The sequence below is a fragment of the Accipiter gentilis genome, chromosome 26 (assembly GCF_929443795.1).
Source record: "Accipiter gentilis chromosome 26, bAccGen1.1, whole genome shotgun sequence".
NCBI classification, from domain to species: Eukaryota; Metazoa; Chordata; class Aves; order Accipitriformes; family Accipitridae; genus Astur; species Astur gentilis.
Genome location: NC_064905.1, coordinates 18,793,715 through 18,807,862, shown reverse-complemented (window position 1 = coordinate 18,807,862; position 14,148 = coordinate 18,793,715). Strand labels below are relative to the sequence as shown.

The 14,148-nt window shown below is 41.2% G+C and overlaps 1 protein-coding gene across 1 annotated transcript in view; it reads right to left on the bottom strand.

Annotated features, from left to right (window-relative positions):
• The window catches only part of TRPC7 (transient receptor potential cation channel subfamily C member 7), an 81,302-nt gene that overhangs the window by 15,921 nt on the left and 51,233 nt on the right, over positions 1 to 14,148 (bottom strand). Inside the window, exons 5-7 of the mRNA XM_049829943.1 lie at positions 11,400 to 11,616; positions 5,746 to 5,979; positions 3,587 to 3,851 (exon numbers count right to left, since the gene is read on the bottom strand). Of these exons, the coding sequence (XP_049685900.1) occupies positions 3,587 to 3,851; positions 5,746 to 5,979; positions 11,400 to 11,616 (716 nt within the window). The remainder of the gene's footprint in view (positions 1 to 3,586; positions 3,852 to 5,745; positions 5,980 to 11,399; positions 11,617 to 14,148) is intronic.

The window sequence follows — 14,148 nt, the reverse complement described above, 5'->3', positions numbered from 1 at the left end:
TTTTGTAAACAGCAGTGTGCTGTTCATCAAAAAAGATCATGGCAGGGCTATGATTTCATGCCAATCTTGTGTCCTCCTCTTTAAGAAAGCTTAAGGCATCCTTTCTGACTGAGTTATTTCCTTAAACTGATTGGTTGAGACGTAACACTGCCAAAAAAGCAATGCAATCAATATAATCTACAAAAAGATCATATTTTGACAAAGTAAAATGAGAAGAAAAAAAGCCTTCAAGCCTCGAAGAAGCAACATTGGCACTGAAGAGTGAGTCACATCTCTCTTTGGGGAGAGGGAGACAGAAAACCTCGCGTGGTAGCCTTCAGCCTGATTTGTGATGCAGAAAGCAAGATGAATGCAATCAGTCTTGCCTCCATTTCGATTTTGTTTGCATAGCATGTTCTTAATTACAGGCTCTTTCAAGAGCTGTGTTCTGTACACAGCATACAATAAACAGATAAACATAGCTGGGGTCGGTTGCAACTGTCGTGGAAATGGTCTACTTTTCAGCACTGAAGACCTTCAAAAAATTTTTGAAAGTATAGCACGGTTAGCTAAATAATCTCTGTATTTAACTGTGTGAAATAAAGTCCACTGCATCTTCATTTCCTTTGCATCCAGGACATTAGAATGGAAGAAATGACAGAAACTTTGCATGGTAACTCATTTCAGAGGCCACTGGGGTGCTACGTGCTTGCTCTGTAGATAGCAACACAAGCAAAACTGAGCACAAGATTTCAAAAGTGCAATAGCAAGGGAAGACGAAAGCTAAGTTGCACCAAACATTCACTGATGATTACCATTAGAATTAAGCATGCAATTCCCTCTTAGTCTTGTCTGGACAAATGTACACTCTTTTTTCTGCCTATGTACTGTCCTGGGAAGCTGTGGTTTTCTTAAATATGTAATTCAAAGTTATTTCAGTGAGTAGCTCTTTGTCTGTGAGGTTTCTCACTGAGGCTATCCAGTGAGCTGGCAATTCACTGCCCTTTGAAACTGGCCACAATCAATTACTGCACAAATCCAGCAGGTCTTTTTCTGTCATGACTAGCCAAGTGATCTCTGAGGATCAGGTCCCATAGTCAAGTAGTCGTATTTTTGAGTATAAAACTTGCTTACTGTAAAATTTCACCCATCCTTGTTAGAAGTCACAAACAAGCCCACCGGGAAATGCATTCAGTGAAGTCACTGAAGTCACAGAACGGTTATGAGGACACCAAAGTAAGCATTATTTTTCTTTTCCCCAGTGAATTTTCACAATAGCCAAGCTACTTAGTTCTAATATTGAAATTTTCCTTCCTTTCATGGATAAGTTAATGGTAGCAGGAGCCCACCATGTTCAGCAAGGCTCACAGGCAGCTCACAAAAAATAGAGAAGGAAATGTTGCTAGAATTGGTAGCTGCCCATCTGCCAATATAACCTTGTCATTAGCTTATTAAAATTGTTTGAGACTGTATACCTCAGGGTTTCTAGCTTGTTGAGCGAGATGTCTGAGAAGGATTTTTGGGATGAATGTTAATCTATTCTCTTTGTTTCATATGATGAAAGGGCTCATTTTCACTGATCATCATTTGACACTCCCATGTGTTTAAATAATCAGAAGAAAGTAAGTCCATTTTAAATCTCTTCCAAATTCTTAAAAGGAAAATTTATGCTCATGGAGAATTTGCTTCATAACACCATGAAGTCCCTCCAGGATAAGTAGTCACCAGGCTGAAGTTAAGGAGGAAGAGCGCTGCCTTTTGACAAGACTCACGAATCCAGACATCCCTTGGGCATTTAAGCAATCTCTACCAGTGAGCAGTCATCATTTTAGGCAATGTTTGCTCATTATTTCCATCAAAAGATAGCAACTACTGGAAGATCCACTTAGGTAATGAGTGCTAATGAGAGGGTTACTGCACAGCATTGCATCAGAGAGTGGAATTCTTCAGTGATGTACTCTAGCAACGTGCCTGGGGGATACCATAACTGAAGGTTACTGTGCCACCAGGCAGTCAAGGATGGTATCGACTCAACTCATTAAGCCTTGTGCTTCAAGGGCATTTCCTTCTCTTCAAATAAGAAGCAAGTCACATCCCACACACTCAATTTTCTTCTACCTTACCACCGAGCACGGATAAACGCAATTGCATCTGGCCTCATAAATCCTTCCATTAAAATGTATCCTGAGGTTAGAGGAGAGGTCTAGAGGGCATATTTGCCTCAATTAGAGAAAGTAAACATTATGTTACAGGATACATATCGCACAAGAGGGTGGTGTGGTAAAACTGGCTCCTGTGCATTTGGAAGGAAACAGCCTCTCGCAGGACAGAAATGATGCTGAAAGGGTCATTTCTCCTAGAGGAGCTACAAGATAAGCCACCAGCTCCCTACGTGACACGTTAGAGAAATGAAACCTCAGATGCCGGCTGTCTGCTCTGCATCTGGTAAACACCGTGGGCTCACGCCTTACAAGCATGGTGTGGTTGCCTGGAAGTCAGACCACAGCAAGGGGAAAACATTATGCCAGGCTTTCCTCTTCCTTCACAGACAGCTCGGTGGGAAGGAAAGTCCCCACCGTGTCCCTAAGACAAGCCATGGTGGGTTCGTGAGACACAAAGCTGACTGCCACGGTGCTATGCTGGTGTCACAGCGCAGTGCAAGGGAGGAGGTTTTCCTGTGGGTGTTTGGGACATGTCCCTCAGAGGATGCTTGGGACACGTCCCTCAGACACAGCAAGGCACCAGGCTCTCCCCGCCTCCGAAAGCTCCTTCGGGACCTCAGCTGTCCCCCTCCCAGGGCTGGGGCTTGGGTTCCTGGGGTCCCAGAGAATCAAGATTGCATTTTCTCCTACCTTTGAGCTGTAGGCTTTCCCCTTTCAAAAGCAGCCTCAGCCTGAACCTCATTCCAGAAGCATTTGCCAACCTTTTTCTCTTCCCAACATCCCTGACAAGGTGGAGGCAGGACATTAGCACAGCCACGGCCACAGGGCTCTGCAGCCACCCAGCAAGCGCTGGTGGGTGACCAAGACCCAGGCAGACCCACTGCCCTGCGTGGCCAGTAACCTGGCTTGATGCTCTGTACAGCTTTCACATGGTCTCTGCCGAAAAGTTCCCAGTCGGGATTTAAAAAACACAGCCTAGGCATCCTGGGTTGTTTTGCTTTTTTGAGCATCATGACTAGCAGCTGGCTCTGCAGATGTGTACCTAATAATCGCAGCTCCACTCAGGTGGTATCCTAAAACAGACCCCACGTAAGCAAAATCCTCCCTTATTTTACATACACTTTGGCTTACAGCTTTAAGAACAATAATCTTAGGTCTAACCTCTTCTCCACTGCTTTTCTGGACTCATTAAACTAAACATCTCACAAAATATTTTCCTGATCTGTTATCTTGATTTCCAGAGATAATAGCTATTTCTGAACTACACGACTCCCTACGCTCAGGTCTTGAGCTGGCTACCAGGGCTGGAGGCTGTGCTACAAGTTTCCCAGGCAAAGTCTGGGTGTGACTTCGCCATGCGACCGGAGTAGAAACTATCTGACAGCAGCAACGGACCGAAATGGATCGAGCCCTGCAAAAGCAGCCGCTTTTCCATAGGTACTCACGTTGTAAACGCGGGGTTGTATTTTGCACCAAGGTAGTAAGAGTAAAGGTTGAACATTCCAATCATGAAGGCCAGGAACACCATGATGAAGATGACCATGAACTTGAAGATATCCTTCACAGTCCTCCCCAAAGAGATCTGCAGGGGGCCGAAGCTTTCGTTGGCTGGAAGAATGTAAGCAATGCGGGAGAAGCTGAGTACCACAGCTATTGCATACAGTCCTTCTGAAATGATCTGAGGATCCGAGGGAAGCCACTTGTTCCTGGCTAAAACAATACATGTACACTAGGTATTAGTAAAAAAAAGTGTTAAATGGAAGTTATGATGATAAATGACCCCTTTTCAAGACTGAATGTTGGGTTTGGCTGGGATTTAAAGGAAAAAAAAAAGCTTTGGAACAACTGCTCACTGAAGTCCTCAGCATGCTGTACAAGTACAGGCGAGAATTGTATTTTTCCCATGGTAAAGATGAGAAATGAGCACGTCACTGGGATTTACCAAAGTCACACAGCAAATAAATAGCATGGCTTTAAACAAATCTGATATTTTTCTTTTCCTAGTAGAACATCAACTGTGCTGTGCCTTTTCCATCTGAAGTCTTTGAGACGGAGAACCAAACCCACAACCCAGTGGAGTTCACCTATAGATTTGGATACATGGCACTGTGTCAATATTTGAAAAGGAAGCATGAGGGAGACTGAGATCTCTACCCCTACCATTAGGTAAGAAAGTTAGGATCTGTTCAGATAAAGCAGATATAACCATCTTCATGTCATCTGAAAATTAAAACCAATTCTTGCAGTATAGTCACTCTAATATTTTTACTTTAAAAAGCTTCTTGATACCAGATATGCATCATTTATTTAATCTACTGAAAATTTGAACATTGTTATTAATATGGCTTATAAGTGTCCTTGCATCAACTGAACTTCTTGATGAAAAGATTGTGACTCAGAACTAAAACATGTGACGTCTTTAAGGACACAGCAGTAAACTTAGGCATTATTTTCAGTAATCTGAACGAAAGGAAAAGCAGCAGATGGAGGAATTCGCAGGATCTGGTGTGACATTCTGTTCCGGACCCTCTGCACCTCTGTATGATGAACTCACTTTAAATGGGTCAGCGAGAGGCAAACCACAGCATCGCCTCAGAGGCCTCTTGCTTGCCTGGGCAGGGAGAGGGAAGCTGACCTTCAGATGGGACACACCAAGCAAGAACCTGAGCTGGTGTGACCGGCTCACGGACCCACCAGTGAACATGTGGCCGTGCACCCTCTCGTGGGCGCAGGGCACGTGTCTCTGGTGCCGCGTGGTGCACGTCTACAGTGGATGAAGTCTGCTGCCCCAGATCTTCCTCTCCAGCCCAAGCCCATCGCTAGAATGGGCCCAAGCCCTCACGACCCTAGGGAGCAAATGGCACTCCTCTGTGCCCAGGTCTCTAACTCCTGCAGCCACTCCGTGAGCCAAAATCCCCGCGAATTTTGCTCAGGAGTACATCTAAAGCTTGCAGAGGCATGCAATGAATCCAGTCCCCACACTGGGGTGCAAAGCTCTGTTCATTTGTGAATATCAAAGAAAAACCATTTCAGCCATCAAAAATAATGTTGTCAAGGTTATGCTACTGCTTGCGCTTCCAAATGTTAGCACTTACAGATGGTATAGGCTTTCCAAAAATAAAGTTTTTCTCTTGGAGGAGCAGTAGCTTATGGGTGTAATTGGTGTTTCTATTTCCATTATACAGGTGTCGGATGTAACAAAGATGCAGAATGTGCCAACAGTTAGAAATGCAGCTCCAGATCCTATGCTTGTTCACACATCTCCCCCCTCTCACATTTGGAAAACGAAGCAGGTTCATTCATCTGTAATTTAAATTATATTCTGCTCACTCCTAGTTGCTGATTATTTGTTGCTCAAGCTATTTTGTCAGGATGTGATTGACCTGAATGTAGCCTTAGCATGAGATCAGAGACTGAATGAGGCTCACATCTCAATTCCTTTCTGACTGCTTAGGAAGATGGCTGGAATGGGTAGATCTGAGAAGAATCATTTGGTTCAATTAGAAAAAAACTACATAAATATCACAAAAAGAAAGCTGCTCTCAGCACTGCCACACATTAGCCTAAAAGAACAGGAAGCATTAGATAGCAAAAAGCATCTTACCATAAGTAAAGTAAGCAACTTCAGGGGGAAGGGTGACATTATTGAGGTCATCATCTTGAACGTACTGATCTACGTACTGTTGTGCTTCAGTTGCTTTGAGAAAAGCCATGAACCTGGCGGTGAACGATGCCACGAAGATGGACAGCATCCCGAAGTCCAGCAGGTTCCAGAGATGCACGACGTATTCACGTGGACCCTCTTCCCAGATCTCCTTGCACTCTGACCATATCATGCCTGCGGAAAGGCCAGAGCACGTTTAACTGGCAAACACGGAGGGTGCTTTTTGTATTCCGACAGACACATTTCCTGGCTAACAGTGGCTTCTAAGACAGAAGCAAATAAGTCTTCAATTAAACTGAATTTCTTAAGACTAGCTCGTGTCATCTTTTCTTAAAAATTCTTAAAAACATTCAGCTCAGATGTCCTTTTGTGCATATGAAGTAGAAATTTCCAAATTTTACTATATGAGTCAATGGTAGAGTAGATTTCTGGTGATGTCAGAGAAAGCACAGTTCAGAAATACTGAAGACATTAGAAAATCCTACTGCTGATCTGTTTGTTTGGAAAAAATGTAGATTTCCTCTCTTGCTCCTCAAATCTCCCTGCTAAACTGTGCCACTGAAGATGGTATTGCTTGCTCTGCTCATGTTTTCCTCCTTCCCTAAAATAATGGGTGGGTCCATTCTGGGAATGGAAACAGATCTTTGCAAGAGAAAATTGGATCCAGGAGTAAATGCAGTATGATTAGAGAAAAGGGAAGACGGAAGTTCTGCCCTCGAAGTTTTATATATTAAATAATAATGAATTCCCATTCATTAAAATCCGATCTACCACTTTGAAAACGCTGAGTTTAGCCTGAATTTAGGATCTTTCTGCCAATAGACTTACAGATAAACCTAAACTCCAAACTCAGAAAATTCAAATGTTTTGACATTCATGTTCTACTGGGGAGTGCTGGGGAGGACAGGTAAGTTCAGTGGGCAAACTGGAGCTAAAAGCTCAGGTCAAATTCACCAACTTGGCCAATTTTCAATCACAGCAGGGCTCCAGGGCCAAAATCTTGCTTCTGAATAGCTAAAATATTGGAATATTTAACCCACTGATAAATATTTCCTGCACTTTACCCAATTCTGTTTCTATAGCAGCAGCAAAATTCACGTTTAATCAAGCAGGACCAGTGCCTGCCAATTTCCATGTGGCCTCCTGCAACCTTGTCCTTTTTGTGAACTCTTTTCCATCCTCTTTACTGGAAGCTCTCGTGGTATGGCATGTAAATGCATTTGCCTGGCTACTTCAGAGACTCCTGGAAGCACAGGGTATCCCAAGAGGTGCAGTTGAAGGCTGGGTTACAGGGAAGGAAACGTGTCAGTGTGAATCTAGCCGGAGGGTGGGGGAATGAAGAACTACCACTGTCAGTCCTTGTGCACAGGGAAGGATTTGAGAGAAAAAGGAAAACTAAGCTATCGATACTGCCATCGGCCAAAGCACAGCCTTGTGACCTCCAGAGCCCTGGGATCTCCAGGCAGGTACTTGGAGATGTACCCTGATATAAGTTATGCCCTGTATAGATCTCTTAGGAGAGAGCCTGAGCTCTGCAGAGCACCGAGCAGAGCCAGAGGGAGGGAGGAGAGGAGCCTCCCAGCTTTTCTCCTCCAGTCTGCGGGTGCTTGGCAGAGTAAAAGCAGGAACTTCATTCTAAGCCGTCATTCACCATGAGTAACATTTAATAATAAATAGCCTAAGGGAGAAGGTGGAAGAATTGGTTTCTCAGGAACTGTCCCGGAGCAAGGATGAAATATTAAAGAAACATTTCTAGCTTCAAAAAGAAGTATCCCAGAAGTGACAGAGAGGAGACATTAGCCCTACACGTTATGTATGCGTGTCAAATAAAAGTACCAAAGCACTTCAGGAAATACCACATGCGTGGTAACATTGCCTACCAAAGCACTTGTTCACTGATGCCCAGAAATGCCTTTTCTGGTTTAAATATTAACTCTCCCATCCAAATTTTTTCCTAATCTTGGTCACTTAATACACCTAAGTCACAGAATAATGAAGTAAGAGATGTCTAAAACTGAGTAGACTGACTAAAATTAGAATCACTCCCTGAAAGTATCACACTATTGGCCTATAATTCACATCATTCTTTTTGCCAACTGTGTGGCAATCATTTTTTATCCATACATATGGAAAATTGTCTATTCAGGACAAGTAGAAAAGTTACAGTAATTATTGGGTCAGTACTGCTGGGTAATTGTATATACATTGTGAGAGAGTAATTCAAAGCTTCTCCTTAAGTAAAAATACTGAGAAGAGAAAAAGCAGCTAAAATTCAGGGGCTGGGACGTAAGATGGGATCTAAGAAACAAGGCAAGGCAACTAGGCAAGGCAGATTTGCCAGGATGTGATGACATTTCAATGTGATGTTTCTGAGGCCCCCAATGGCTCTGGGAGAGGTTGTTTCCCTGAGTTTGATGGACAGAGAGGTGGGATATGAGCAGCTTCTGCTCTCCACCTTCTGCATGTCCCTTGTGCCTGTTCTTCCACAGCAGGGATAATCAGAAATGTCACCTTGATGGGCATTTCTGGTTTCAGCAGGGGAAGAAGAGTCAAGCTACAAACGGAGCATGTCTGGAAGAATAATGGAAGTGTGCAACAAGTGCTGTTCACCAGCTGTGCACAAAAAGGAACAGTTTGTCAGATTTTTATATCCACTGGCCTGGTACGTAAATCACGAGCAGCCGATGTTGCAGAGCTGCATTTGAGCCTTCCTGGATCTGCCAAAGGCTGATGGATTAAGAGAGAGTTGTGCTCAGACTGTGTCTACTCAGAGCTTAAGTGCTACCTCAGCTGCTTTTGCAGTGGGGATTTTGTATCTCTAAATTAAGCCTCCCTGCTTCCAGTGCACGCTTTCCTCCATATTGCTCACGAGGAAAATCCCAGCCTGTCTCACTTGGAGGCAAGAGATGGGAAGACCTGGCCACTGAAATTGCCATGCCCCATGTACAAATGGGCAAGTCCTCCTCTCAGAGCATCATGGTATTTCTCTGCGCTCCCAGGTTTATAATCTGCAACCCTTGGATGTTCATTCGTAACGAAGAGGAGTGAGTCCAAAAAGGCATTCTCCCACCTAAAATGCTATCTGGCTGCTCATGGCGATGTTAAATGGGCTGCTAACACTACCTAGCTGATCCAAGGATGCTCTACAGCCATTTCAGAGGTGCAGGCTAATGGAAAGTAAAGCCTCTGATATGGATTTTTGGAGCAGGATGAAGTGCTTGCCTGGTTGAAAGTCATTGCCTCTGCGTGGGTTTATTCCATTACTTGCCTGCGTTACAAAAGGTTGGGAGCAGGAGATGGCAATGGTATCTTTTTGCATAATTCCAGTCTGAAATTCTCCTTCTGGTAGTTTTCTCTTAAAATATATGCATGTGGATCAATTTTCATATCTCCAGCAAGATTAACTGCAGGAACTGCTATCACAGGTTGTGCTCACTCGTGGCCATACTATGCTATGCTAATGTATCACATTATCCTCAAATAATGCTATTCTGAACATGCGTCATAATTTTATCGTTGTGAGCCAGAAAACTCAGCCAATTTTCTCCCCTAAAAAGAACCAAGATCAGGGACCTGTAAACTAATTTCTCACAAATGGTCTCCTATGGTTGGAACAAGTAATGTGTCACCAGCATTCATCACTTCTGCCACAGTATGAAGGAGAAAAGAGAAAGAACAGAAAGAGAAGGAAAGGATTTACAAGCTGAGAATAAATAGTTACACTTTTTGATTGTACTACGAATCAGAATGTAGGTAGCACACCTACACTGTTGAGTCTGAAGACAGCAACTTCAGGTGTTGCCAAGTAGTTTTAAATATAGCTATGTATATTTAGTACACAACAGTGAGATTCCTTATACTTTAACATGTACTTACTGTCTACTTACATTTGCCTCTTTGGAAAAGCATGTCTTGGCAACTTAACCTGTGATATTTATATATAGCATTTACTTTTATTTAATTATATTTCTACTTACATATAGGTATTTATAATACCTATAAGATTTTTGCACCAAAAGGCTGGGCAGTCCACCACCCTTAGTGCTTTCACAGTCCTTAAAGTTCAGGGTCACATATAGGGCTCAATACGTGCCCAAGCCCCCGTGTCAGCTGCCTGGAGGCCACATGCACCAAACTTGCACCTTACTATTGCTGAAACATTATTTGAAGCTTTATGTAGGCAGACAGGTAAAACGGCCAGAGAAGATTGTCAGTGCTGATGTAGGCAGTCATTAGAAAATCTCATTATATTCAGAAGTCTGTACAATGAATCACCTTTCTTCTCCCCAAAAAGTGAAAACCTTCACTTTAAATGAAATGTTTTCTTCTTCATCTCTCAGGAACTCATTGGGCAGACAGATACCTACTGCTTATAAGGAAAGAATACCTAGTCTAAAATCTAATCATCTTGTTCAACTTCTTTAATATCATTTTAAAAATATATCTTACAGACTTACTCTATCCAGTCTGGCATCTATTCTGTATTTTCTAGCCTAATATCCTGTATGGGATTCTGATTATTGTGGGGACAGGGAACAAAGAAATGGTGGCCAGGAAGTCATCAGATAGAGAAGCCCTATCCGATTTTTCAGGGGAGTTTAATGCCATCAGTACTTATGGAACAGTGGAATTATTTGCTGCAAGAAAAGAATCAAAATCATGGTGGTGAGTAAAAATAGATACAGAAGAGGTAGACAAAGACTCTGCAGAGTTGATAAGCTCAGTTTCCCAATAAATCCTTCTGAGCTTGTTTACATTAGTGGTTCAAGGTAGATGACCTACCAGGAATGAATTATGCCCATAAGAAAAGTAATACATCTGAATTTGCCTAAAACTCCTTGAAGTTTAACTTGTGCACGTGACATACTTTTGCACTTGAAGCATTCATCCACATGAATCGCTACTTTATAATTGTTGGATAACTTAATTTCTTTTAAAAGATTTGAGTGCTGTGCTGTCCTCTCACCATTAACAATTTCCTACTATGAATTTCATAAAATCCAACTCTTATTTACCTAGCAGTTTTCATCACTAGATCTCAGAGTGCATTACGAAAAAGTAAGTAACAATATACACATTTTGCAGATGAAGAAACTGAGGTTCAGTGAATTATAACAGGATCTCATGGCAGGGTAGTAAATTCACTGGTGGTCACCTATGTCCCAACGGACACACTTCTTTCTGCTCACTTTAGATAGAGCAATGTCCTATAGTGAAGCTGTAAGTTTCTATGACTATATTACCTTCTTTAAGATGCAATGATTAAACCAATAGAGGCAGACAGACAACATCTCTAGCATTCACCATGGGAAGTGGAAAATCAAGAGAGTGAGAATTTGCTGAGCACCACTCAGTATTTTCAAAAGCAGTGACCAAGATCAAAGCCTTCTTTGATCTTGTTTTAATCAAAATACAGCCATCAACTGCTAATTTAGCCTCAAGATGGGGTTTTTTGTTTGTTTGTTGGGGGGGTGGGGGGGTGGGGTGGTGTTTGGTTTGGGGTTTTTTTCCTTTGTCTTGTCACTGTCTATCATGCTATTCCTAGTCATGTTGAATTTCCCTGGAGGACTTGTAGATATTTTGGTTTTGCTTACCCAATACCCACTTCATGATCAGCAATTCTGTCCATGAGAACTGAGTTGTTTTGACTCTAAATATTTGTTTTGGATGATCCGTGATCGTCTCGTTGGGGAGATTTTTCACTCCTTCAAACCGATCTGAAGCATTCACTACTAACAGTCCGAGGAAGATTGTGAAAGAAACTGCATGTGCCACAAACTTCATGAAAGGACTTCGGAGGGTCCGTCCCAACTGCAAAGAAACATACACAAGACATAAGATTTTTTTTCCCTTATCCACCTCCTGGAAGTTTTTTTTCCTATAAAAGCTTGAACCATTTGCCCAAGGTGAAAAGGATTCGGAAATGAATTCTAGATCTTGAACTAAATGGTGTTTAGATTTGTTCAAGTTGTTCTTTGCTATTACTAGACATTATGCATTGCAGTTCAAATTATGCCCTTTGGATAATTTTCTATGCATGGCAGTATCTCATATTGCTCCTTTATACCCACATATAGTATCTAATTGTCCTGGCCATATGGTAAGTGGAAAATGAAGAGACAGGACATTTATATGAGACATGTTTGTGTGTATATGTGTTATATGAATGTACTTGTGTGTGTCAATATAAATCCTAATGACGGGCCCACTTCTCGTCTTTACATCATTGTTATATATTAGAATCTGAATTATTAATGCTGAATTCTTGGTTCATTAATGATGTGTAGGAAATAGCCTTCCATTTAAAGATTCTTTAGTAATGCTTTTAATATGCTTTGGTATGATAGTCTTCCCTCATAATTACTACAAAAGCTGGAGATTCAGCCCCCAGAACACAAGGATTTATTTCAAGACATTAAGCCAAGAATAAGATCAGCAGCTCTCTTCACTATAGATAGTATTTGTTCCATTCTTCTTGAAAAGCTTTCTTTGTTAATTAATTTAAATAACACTTTTTTCATTTTACATTTTCTGTGATCTAAGACAACATTACTCCAGGAAGACGTCATAGTAAAAGCTTTTTTAGGAGTGCAAGGACCGAAGCCTGCAGTGTTGGACACAATGGACAGCAATGGAAGTGCCAGCCTGTATGTGCTCTTTCCAACCCCCCCGAAAGCAAATGGGATTTTTTTTTCAGTATATTACTCCTTGATTAATTTCCCTTGATGACAAAGTATCCTCAAAATTTTCTTAGTATTTGACATGACCATAAAACTTCATAGGAAATATGAAAAAGGACTGAAAAAGGAAATTCCTTGTTTTCCTCCTTATTTCCAATAGCAGCTTTGTTCAAAGGAGCCCAGGGCTCTCGTCATTGCAGAGCAGGAAATATTTTAAAAACAGGGCTCTTTAGGTTTAGCAGAAATTTAAAGGAAGCCTCATGATTCTGGTTCTTATTTCTTCTTCTTCTCTGAATTTTTAAAATGTAAAATAAATCTTTTATGAAGTTGACAGAATAGTAAATCTTATTGGAAAATTTGCATGTTTCTAAATGCCAGAAAGACTTTCCAATAAAGAAAATGAAAAAAAATCTGCTCTATCTATCTCCAAGCCCTTATTAACATGCCTGCTTTTTTCTGAGGTCAATAATGATGTGTTTCAGTGGGTAGATATTGCACTGAATCAAACCCCAAGTTTCTTTAATCTTGTCTAGGAATATTATGGCAGATGTAGGAGTAAATGAAGTGTGTTAAAACCAGTCCCAACGCTTGTGATGCTGGTTCACTCCTCTGCTGTAAACCTTGGTGTAGTGTTAGTTCTCAACAGCTTTTTATGACTGGTGTTGGGTAGATTTACACTTTGTAGCAGAATTTATATTTCCAGCACAGAGCTGATGGGGTGATGGGATATGTTTGAATAATGTCCCATACAGTAATAATCTCTGATGTTTTCCTTGTATGACCTATCTGAGAGAGCTCAAATTGCAAGAGTGAAGTGGAACAACAACTATGGGTATACGGGGCCTTACCAACAAAGCTTTTCAAAAGTGCATTTGCAATCTCTACAAGACTCAATTCTACCCTGATTTCACTAAAAGAGAAAAAACACTGTCTATTGAACCTTGAGTTGTCTCCAAATAATTAGACTTTTTCTGCTGTCTATAGAAACTTAAAAGAGACCTGAGATTAAAGTAGCACAGCCTCGGTTATCAGAGAAATAATCCCATGTATTACAGAACCAAATGAATTCTGTGGGTAATTTCACTTAGTTCTCTACTGATTTAACAAAAATCTGCATTTAGTCAGTGTTACATCAGCATTTTATCCCCTCTATTACTGCAGAAAGCTTACAATTTTTTTCTTGAGCTGATGTTTTTCGTATCTTCTCAGAAATCTGATTTTTAGCTAAGAGCTACAGGAGGTGAAAGTGTTGACTAGAATATTCTGTAAAAAAAAATCAATGAAGCGTTAATTTCTCCAGCCAGCCTAACGCTTTATAACAGTAAGATACATTTTTCAAGCAACATGATAAAGTTAAACTCAAGGTGTGTAACTACTTGGATGTATCAATTTCTCAATTACTTTTAAAAATCAAAATATCATCTTCCATCAAATCAGGATTGCAAGGAAGTGCCTGGCTCTCGCTATTAAGACAGAGACACTGACAGTGTGTAGATACAAAGGTTCATTCTTAAGAGAAGAAGCTCATTTCATGACTTAGTATCCTATCTGTATTACAGGAAAATAATGAAACATGCAGACGTGTGAAAACATAGAAAATGTGATACTGAAACAAAGTTTTCCAAGTGCAAATTAATCTCTAAGAGACAGGAACAAAGAAAGA